Source organism: Amblyomma americanum, chromosome 7, assembly GCF_052857255.1.
Source record: "Amblyomma americanum isolate KBUSLIRL-KWMA chromosome 7, ASM5285725v1, whole genome shotgun sequence".
NCBI classification, from domain to species: Eukaryota; Metazoa; Arthropoda; class Arachnida; order Ixodida; family Ixodidae; genus Amblyomma; species Amblyomma americanum.
In genome coordinates, this window is record NC_135503.1 from 167218862 (window position 1) to 167228124 (window position 9263).

The following is a 9263-nucleotide window of genomic DNA, read 5'->3' on the forward strand; positions in this document are numbered from 1 at the left end:
ACAAAACGTAGAATAATGATACCCCGCTGTCGATTCTTAGCACAGTGCCACAACGTACTTGTTGTGTATCAGACGGACGCCAGGCTGGAACTGAACAAACGTTTATTGAGACAGTGCCTTTTTATAGGCCGATGAACATGTGATCTGCCGACGACTGCTTGCGTGGCTGATAAGCGATACATGAAAATGCAGTTTAAAACATGCGCTATCAGTATACCACACTCCTTTCTCCTAAGATTTGCACAATCCAAAACGGACTAGCTAGCCATTAATGCCATAACGCAGGACAGGCCGTCGAACACGCGTTGATCTTCGCGGCTCGACCGGTACTTGGGTGGCTTGGCCTGGACTCGCCCCAGGGGTTGCTTCTGGGCTAGCAGACAGCGGCTGTGGCTGCCTGGCTGTAGGAGGAAGCCTGACGTGGTAGTCCTCACTTGTGACTGGGTCAACTACGAGCCGCGTCCAGGCGCTCCTCAACTGGTTGCGGTGCCTGTGATGACGCTCGCCGTTGTTTAGCTGTACCACGTACGACACCGGACCTCTGACTGCCACAACACTGGCAGCCTTCCACCTTGGACCTGGGCAAAAGCTTTTAGCGTAGACTGCGTCACCGACACGAAACCTCTTAGTCTCCGGTCGTTGTAACTCAGGCGCGTGTTGCCGGTCCGGATGGAGTCTGTCTAACGCTGACCTCAGTCTTCGTCCGAACATTAACTCTGCTGGCGATTTTCCCGTGACCGAATGTGGCGTCGTGTGTTGCTTAAACAGAAACCGGGAAATCTTGCACTGTGTCGAACCTTCCTGCTGCTTCTTCAATGCTTCTTTAACTTCTCTTACCATCCTCTCCGCCCTACCATTGCTGGCTGGATGATAAGGTGCAGTGAAAATTGCACGCACGCCATTACACTTCAAAAACATTTGCAACTCTGTGCTAGTGAAAGCTGTGCCGTTATCTGAAACGATAACGTCCGGTACACCATGTGTCGCAAACATCTTCCTTAAGCTGTTGACGACAGCCGTAGCTTTCATGGATGGCATGATTTCGACTTCAGCCCAATTGCTGTACGCGTCTACCACGACTAAGAAAACGTCTCCTTTGACTGGGCCAGCGAAATCAATGTGCAGTCGACTCCAAGGCTGATCTGGCTTGATCCAAAAATGCACTGGAGCCTTGGCATCACTTTGCCGGTTATTCTGGCACGGATGACAGTGCCGAACAAACTCCTCAATTTCGTGGTCCATCTTCGGCCACCACATGAGCCCTCTAGCTGATGCTTTCATGGCACTCATCCCTGGATGATTTGCATGCAGGAGTTGCAGCACATTTTCTCTTGCTGCGGTTGGAATTATGACGCGATTCCCCCACAGTATGCAATCACGATGCAATGACAACTCCGACCGTCTCACCTCATAAGGCGCAAACTTGCTGTCCACTTGTGTTGACGGCCAGCCACTGAGTAGCCATTCCTTTTTGATCAGCGCAGCAATGTCCGCCGCTTGCAGCGGTGCGCAGTCGACCGCTTCCAACAAGAGCACGTCCCCAGGCGGTCTTGGCTCGTCCTCGTCTCCCGGGGCTGGTAGACGACTGAGTGCATCGGCGTTGGAGTTGTCTTGGCCTCGTCTGTACTCAAGGTGGTAGTTATACGCAGACAACAGTAAAATCCAACGCAGCATTCTGGGCGACACAACTTCGGGCACTCGCTTGTCCGTGTTAAACAGGCCGAGTAACGGCTTGTGGTCTGTTATCACTGTAAATTCTCGCCCAGCTAGGTACTGGTGGAACTTTTTTACGCCAAAGACCACAGCCAAACCCTCTCTATCAATCTGAGCATAGTTGCGTTCACTGACGCCAAGAGTGCGAGAAGCATAAGCTATGGGCTGTTCCTTCCCGTCATCCGCACGATGGGCTAGCACTGCCCCCACCCCCACAGGCGATGCGTCGCAGCACAAAATTAAAGGACGCTTGCAATCGTAGGGCACAAGTACGGCGTCTGAGCTGAGTAAATTTTTCAGTCTCTCAAAAGCCCGCTGATGCTCACCTGTCCACTTCCATTCGTGGTCACGGTCTAGCAGTCGATAAAGCGGTTCGGCCGCTTCCGTCCTGCCCTTGAGGAAACTGCTGTAGAAATTCAGCAATCCCAAAAAGGCTTGCAGCTCCTTTTTGCTTGCGGGCGCAGGCGCTTGCTGGATGGCGTCCGTCTTGCTTCGGCTGGGATGTACTCCTGAGTCATCAATCCTGTGTCCCAAGAATTCGATGCTCGTCTGGTTAAATTCACACTTGTCCTTGTTTACTCGTAGCTGTGCCTTCTGCAGACGCGATAGCACAGTCTCTAATCTCTCGGCGTGCTCTTCGGCGTTACATCCAGAAATTAATATGTCATCCAGATAAGCTTTCACTCCGGGAACGCCCGCTAACAGCGTGTCGATGACTCGTTGAAAAACCCAAGGTGCGACCGAAATGCCAAACGGCAGCCGCTTAACCTTGTACAGTCCCTTTATCGTGTTAACTGTGAGCACCTCAGCCGTCTCGTCGTCTAGCGTAAGCTGCTGATAAGCTTGGGCTAGATCCAACTTGGTAAAAAACTTGCTTGAACTTAGAGCTGTGAGCATTTCCGCTGTAGTGGGCAAGGGGTATCCACTGCTCTTAATAGCTTTGTTTACGGTACTGCGATAGTCGCCGCAAAGACGTAAAGTTCCATCTTTTTTTCTTACCACTACCAGTGGTGTTGCCCAGTTGGAGTAGCTGACGGGCTCCCATACACCTTGTTGCACCAAGCGGTCCACTTCGTTGGCCACGTCGTCCTTGAGGGCCAATGGAACTGGTCGACTTTTGAGGAACACCGGTTGGGCGTCATCTTTCAGTTCGATGTGAACTGGCGGTCCGTTGAAGCCAGGAAGGTCTCTGCGAAACACCTCGGGAAATCGCGAAGGCACGTCCTCCACGTTTACTTGCTGTATACCCCGCAAGCCAATACCTAACGGGTTAAACCAGTTTCTCCCAATCAGGCTGTTGCCTTGCTTCTGTACTACGAGCAAAGGTAGCTTTGCCTTCCTGCCTTTGAATTCCACCAAGACACTTGCTTGACCCAGCACGGGTAACGCCTCCTTTGACCAGGTTACGATAGTTGTTCCAGAATCTTGCAGTGGTATTTTACCGTGATTCCTTTCAACAACCCTGAACGTATCTTCACTCACAATTGAGCACGATGCGCCAGAATCAACCTCCATCGGAACTTCTTGCCCTTCAATCGTTACTTGAACCATGAACTTCTGTTCTTGCTCATTCACTTCGCACAGGGAAAACAACGCACTCATTTCGTACACGCCCTTGCTCTTATCTCCTTTCTTCTTTTGCTCATACGCTGTCTTCCGAGCATTGAAGGAGTGTACGATGGGGGGCTAGTTGGTAATCCATGAACTAAGAACGAAAACCACGCAAAGGACGATACACAGGGAAGAAGTAGACAGGACGAGCGCGGACTTGCAAGTCCGCGCTCGTCCTGTCTACTTCTTCCCTGTGTATCGTCCTTTGCGTGGTTTTCGTTCTTAGTCTTCCGAGCAGTTCTACTGTCGTCTTTCGACCGACAAGCCTTAGCTATATGTCCAACCCTTTTGCAGTTGAAGCATGTCGCCTTTCTAAAACGGCACAAATGTGGAGCGTGCTTACCGTTGCACCGGTAACAGCTGGACCCCTCCGCTGGGGTGTCTTGCTTCGCACGGGTTGCTTGTACCATTTCCTGGCAGTCCGTCTCGTATTGACCGTGTTTGCGTATGTCTCGCTGTTGCTTAGCGGTTGCTTCTGCAGTTGTGGCTAAGTCATACGCAACCTTAAACGTAAGGCTGTGTTCTGCGAGAAGTCGCTGTTGAACCCCTTCGTTCCGGAGTCCGCATACGAAACGATCCCGCATCATGACGTCCAACGGGAGTTGGGCGCTGCCAAAACCGCAGTCTTCGGCTAGCTTCCGAAGCGCCGTGACGTAGTCCGCAACCGATTCCTCGGCAGCCTGGTTTCGCCTGTAGAACAAAAACCTTGCATACAGCTCCGAAGGCTTTGGATGCAGGTGCTTGCGAACGGCAGTCTTGATTTCTTCGTAGGTTGCTGCTGTCGGTCTTTCTGGCTTCACCAAAGTTACGATGAGCCCGTACACTTCTTCGCCGCAGCTGCTCAACAGGACTGCTCTTTTCTGCTCTTCTTTCGTTATCTGGTTCGCTTCGCAGAACATTTCCAGGCGCTCGACGTATTCGTCCCATGACGCGTTCGTGCCGAGACGATACTCGCCGATCCTGCCGACGGCCATCGCCGTCGCTGCCTCGTCGCCAACTGTTGTGTATCAGACGGACGCCAGGTTGGAACTGAACAAACGTTTATTGAGACAGTGCCTTTTTATAGGCCGATGAACATGTGATCTGCCGACGACTGCTTGCGTGGCTGATAAGCGATACATGAAAATGCAGTTTAAAACATGCGCTATCAGTATACCACAGTACTGATATGGACACAGAATTTATGCTTGAAGAGCTAGACCATTCTGAAAGTTACAGCTCACTTTACAGTTGAAACAGCTGCACGCATGCCAACACTTTTTGATCCGCACTTAGAGTTCTGTGCTGCTTTCCTTTGCAGCATTTCATTTTTTGCACGCAGTGCAAAGCGCAGCCTACACAACAAAAATTCACGCACAACTTTGTCTGCAACATTGTGACATACAGGAAAAACAGTGAACGTGGGCTCCACGGCTGCAATGAAGGTTCTGACTTGATCAATGTTGGCTTTTCCCATGACAAGAGACTCTTCATTCTCCCTGAAGTATGTCTCCACACACTCTATGAGGTGCATAACATTTTCAGATGGTGTGCAAAGAGATTGCTTGTCTGGAACGTAGTTCTTGAGTGCCAAAAAACTGTTTTCATTCTTTGCCGGCTGAGCCGATAAAGCTGTGCAGCTCTCACAGAGCTTGTGCTTTTTCATAATGTTGCGTGCTACATAACCAGCGACATACTCTAGAGACTGCTGTTCTTCAGGCTCAAGGTCTCCTACTTCCTCTGGCATATTTATATTCCCTAGTTCTTCAGCCAAGTCAGGTCGGGAGGAAAGAAAATCTGTTAGCTGAACAGAGTCATCAATGTCGTAAGAGCCATGCCTGCTTGGCTTGAAAAATTGTGCCAGGACAATGACTCTCAAAGTATACTTGAATTCCCGTGCCCTGGGCACGGGCGACTTAACTCTTATCGTGCTAAATAGGTTCTCGAGTGCGTCTTGGCAGAGGCGACTCAATAGCAGAAATTTCAAATTCTTGCTTTGCACATACAGTTCACGTAAGTTCAGTGCAGTTGTAGCTGTTATTATTATGCCGGCCTGGATAGGCTTCCATGTTGCATTCGTCTTTGCTTTGTCAATGATGCGGAGGTTCCTGAAGACCTCCATGAAGTCATTCAGGAAGGTCACAGCTTCCTTTCCCTTTTCAGAGCAGAGGTCACTCAACGCCATAGTTGGCGTTCGAGATGTCATGAGGGAAAACCACTTGAACACCTGGTCCACAAACCATGCTGTCGTTAGGGCCTCTTCGTCTATTTTGCCCTGCTCGACCAGAAGCCGTAGGGCAGATGCTACTGCATGGTTAAATACAGCATATGCTGTGCCTACATTCATTTTTTCATAATGACTTGGATTTAAATGTTTTAACTTCAGGCGTGGAGCAAGCTTCAGGCTATGCTTCTCGTCAATCTCGCATAGCTGCTCTAGGTACTTGATGGAGACCTGCAGAAGAAGCAAATGATCATTGTCGATTTACATGTGTAGGCTAATGTAGCATTTTGTATGTTTGCAGGTGCTTGCCTCTCATGTAATGCCCTCACAAAGGGACTCTTGAGTTATCTGAATAAATAAATAAAACTGTAAAATCATATTTGTATTTATTTGAGCTGAATCCTATACATGCATCACACTTCATTGCAGATGCAAAAGTCGCAACATTTTTCAAATAATTAAAATCCATTGTGCACGCTGTGTGGTGAACAGCAATAAAAGATGGTGTGAGACTTATACAGCAACTTACCTCATTGGATGGCAACTTGTTCTTCCGCACCGTGTCGTCGTCTAGAAGGATTTTTTGTTGCCGAACCAGGTGCCCGCGCAAGTTCTTCAGCAGGTGGGGTGCGTCCGCAAGGAAATGGAGGCTTCGGTTGTTTCCACATGGATGGGGGCAGGTGGTCCTTGGACGACCATACTTAGTGGCCATGATTCCACGCAGCCTCCAGATGGCTTGATTTCCTCCACCCATATCTGACGTAATGCAGTCCACCGATAGGCCGATGCTTTCACCGCGCCTGATGATTTCAAATAGCAAGTCCAGTACTTTGGCTGCATCAAAGGATTCAGCTGAAATGAAAATAAAATGCTGAAACCTTTCATTCATTTTTGCACATTTTACTCATAGGGATATGCATACTGATGCTGCATTTATTGCATTATGCTGCTATTAGTGGTGCCTCTCACCCGCTACACACTTGGCTGGCACACAGGCAACATGGCAGGGCACAAGGCCAAGTCGATAACCACTTTCTTGAAGCCTTGCTTCATTTTTTCATGCTATCTTCGTTCACTCATCAGCCACTTAGGAGGTTTAGCAAGCAAGTAAACTAAGTACCAGCGATGACATGTCACCAGTAGTCGTGCCAAGGATGCTGCTTTAGTTGTGCGAGACATCACTTCGTATACCTATGTAACAGTCTATACAGTACGTACAACTCATTTCGGCTTTATTCTGTGGGTTGTCATTGCCTGCGACACTAGGTGGTCTTAACCAACATCAACTGCACTTTCTGTAAACCTGCCCTGTGCATTAACTCGCTACCATCCAAGAAAAAGTAGGCAGTTCAGTAAAGATTCTAGGAGGAACGTTGCCACTCCATGTTACACATCACCGGCATGCAACTCTTTAGGAATTGGCCAAACAGTCCCTGCAGTTATGCACATATGAAAAGTGAAAACATTGTGTTGTTCCCAAATTTACATGAAAATTCACTTAACACTTTAACTTCCAACTGCTACTTACCTGTGAAATGATACGCGACAGTCTGCTTCCATCTTGATGCAATTCCACCAAGCATGAAAACCAATGCATGTGTGGCCAGTACAGGTTCTGCACTTGGGCCCGAGGAAGGAAGAGTGGGGCGGCCTGAAGAATATTTCAAGAATGCTTATTTGGGGCATAGCAGTGCAGAGCTGTCTAGCATACATTATAAAGTAAGCATGCAGTGTGTTTTATTAGCACAGGAAAGCACCAAAAATAGAATCAAAACAAATATTGCTGAGTTGGGTTTAGTAGCACATAAGCATCTATGCCTGTCATGCAGCAAGCTTAAGCAAATTAAGTTGGGCACCACTTTGATAGCTTTGTTTATCAGGTATAACAGGTTTCATCTAAAACTACACAAATATAAGGTATTCCAGGGATGCTTGAACGGCTTTCTGTGTGTACCTATACACACACATTTAGTCCTTAACCCTTAGATATTGAAATTAGTGCAGTAAAAAAATTAATTGCATTTCATTTTTGTTTCCACACTGCTAAATTAAATATCACATGCCAGTGCTCATTACTGCATTGGTTTTAGCTGCAAGAGAACTACACTGCCTGATATGTAAACAACAGGCCGCATTTGTTTTTGATGAAGCCTTACCTATGACGGAGCGTGTTGTAATATCATAGTCCAAACCAGGTGTCAGTTGGATTTCGTCCAGCATTAGAACCGCATAACGCTCTTCATTGTGGAATGTTGCCACTTTTGATGCCAAAGCTGGAAACACATCTTCAAGAATACCTAGAATGGCAAGAAAAGAGCCTTTTATTATGTTTGATAGCTTTAACATTAGTTCAAGGGTATTGTAGAGAGCATAATTACAGTGTATCTTTGCTGAAAAACATGCATGCTGGAATGATCACTGCTAGTTTTCTTTGAAATTCAAAATTACAAGCTTCAGCCCAGTGTTTCAAACAACCTCCCTTGTCACTATCAGAGCATTTATAAAATCTTTTCTAAAAAGATGAGTGCAAGCCTTCTGCTGCCGCCTAATATTTGTAGCTGTACTTGCTATGTGATCATCGGTGAAGTCAATAGCTAGTCCTGAGTTGCACCTGCAATTTGGAAAATGTTATTATAGAGCTGCAAACATTGCTGCATACCTGGGGTAAACTTGATGTCTTCAATATGCTTCTGAAGTGTGCGTTCAGCAGGGAGCGGCCAGCCATTACCTCTCAGGTACTCATAACCTCTTCCCCCACAGGCAAGTCTGGCCTTCAGAGACTCCTGAATTGTCTTCTGAGTCCATGATGACCCTCTCATTGTTCCCTTTTGCAGGACACGGAGCTGGTCTTCTGCAAGAAGTCCATTAAAAGAACTTCTCAGGGCGTCACACTCCATTTCCGCCCTTGCACGCTTTCTTCTTTCCAAGTTAAGTTGGCGTTTCAGTACGTCAACTTCACTGAACATGTTGGGAGGTGCATCCTCTTGAATATCAGAGGTTATGGGCACTTTTGTTTCCACATCAGCAGATTCATCATGATCATGTGGCTCTTTTGAAGACTTGAGTCCATCTGCTATGCTGTCAGCAGCTGCAAAAGTTTTCATAGCAATTTTTTGGTTTCCAACACTTTTTGTACCAACATATCCAACTGCATTACTTGTAGTGAGTAAAGCAGAAATTTGGGCAAGTTGGTACGTAGCGCATGTTTGTCTTTACACCTCAGTTTCCACGTCCCGTCTTTGTTGCGCTGTTTCAAAATGGTTACTTGTAGTGCTACACTTAAAAGGGCAGTGTTAATGAAATAATTGATGTTCCTCTGTTTGGTCACCGTATCAAGCCATGATTCGGATCGTAAAAAAGTTAGAAGATCAATACCAGTTACATTCAAGTACGAAATTGTCCATTTTGCATTACATGTGGCTACATGATAACTGACCGACAAAGCACTGCTGCAGTGTATGTATGAAAAACACATTTTGATTAGGGGGAAAATTACCTATTAGCAAGTTTTCCTCTTCAGGTTCAGCCTGTTCTTCAGCCAAGTTGTTTGCTGGTGAATTAGGAAGGCGGGCGAATGGTGGCTTTCTGATTTTTTTTGGCACACGGTGAGAAAAAATACTTGGCACAGCTTTGTGCTTTAGCCTCTTCTTCCCATCCACTCTAGCCTTCTCAAAGTCTTCTGCACAAAAGTGGTCCTGCAAATGTTGTATGGTTAGAAGTGTGATGCTGGTCACCC

The 9263-nt window shown here is 47.2% G+C and overlaps 1 protein-coding gene and 1 long non-coding RNA gene across 2 annotated transcripts; both read right to left on the reverse strand.

Annotated features, from left to right (window-relative positions):
- Window positions 1-257: 257 nt before the first annotated feature.
- Window positions 258-4338, reverse strand: LOC144098213 (uncharacterized). Its single transcript, XM_077630712.1, has 3 exons — window positions 3486-4338; window positions 2713-2952; window positions 258-401 (listed from the first exon to the last, which is right to left on the reverse strand). Exons 1-3 carry the CDS (start codon window positions 4296-4298, stop codon window positions 258-260), a joined length of 1197 nt encoding a protein of 398 aa, XP_077486838.1. The 5' UTR covers window positions 4299-4338.
- A 1986-nt stretch (window positions 4339-6324) lies between these two features.
- Window positions 6325-7813, reverse strand: LOC144097578 (uncharacterized). Its single transcript, XR_013307074.1, has 3 exons — window positions 7684-7813; window positions 7056-7178; window positions 6325-6379 (listed from the first exon to the last, which is right to left on the reverse strand). It is a non-coding gene; the product is annotated as an uncharacterized LOC144097578 (long non-coding RNA).
- Window positions 7814-9263: the final 1450 nt, after the last annotated feature.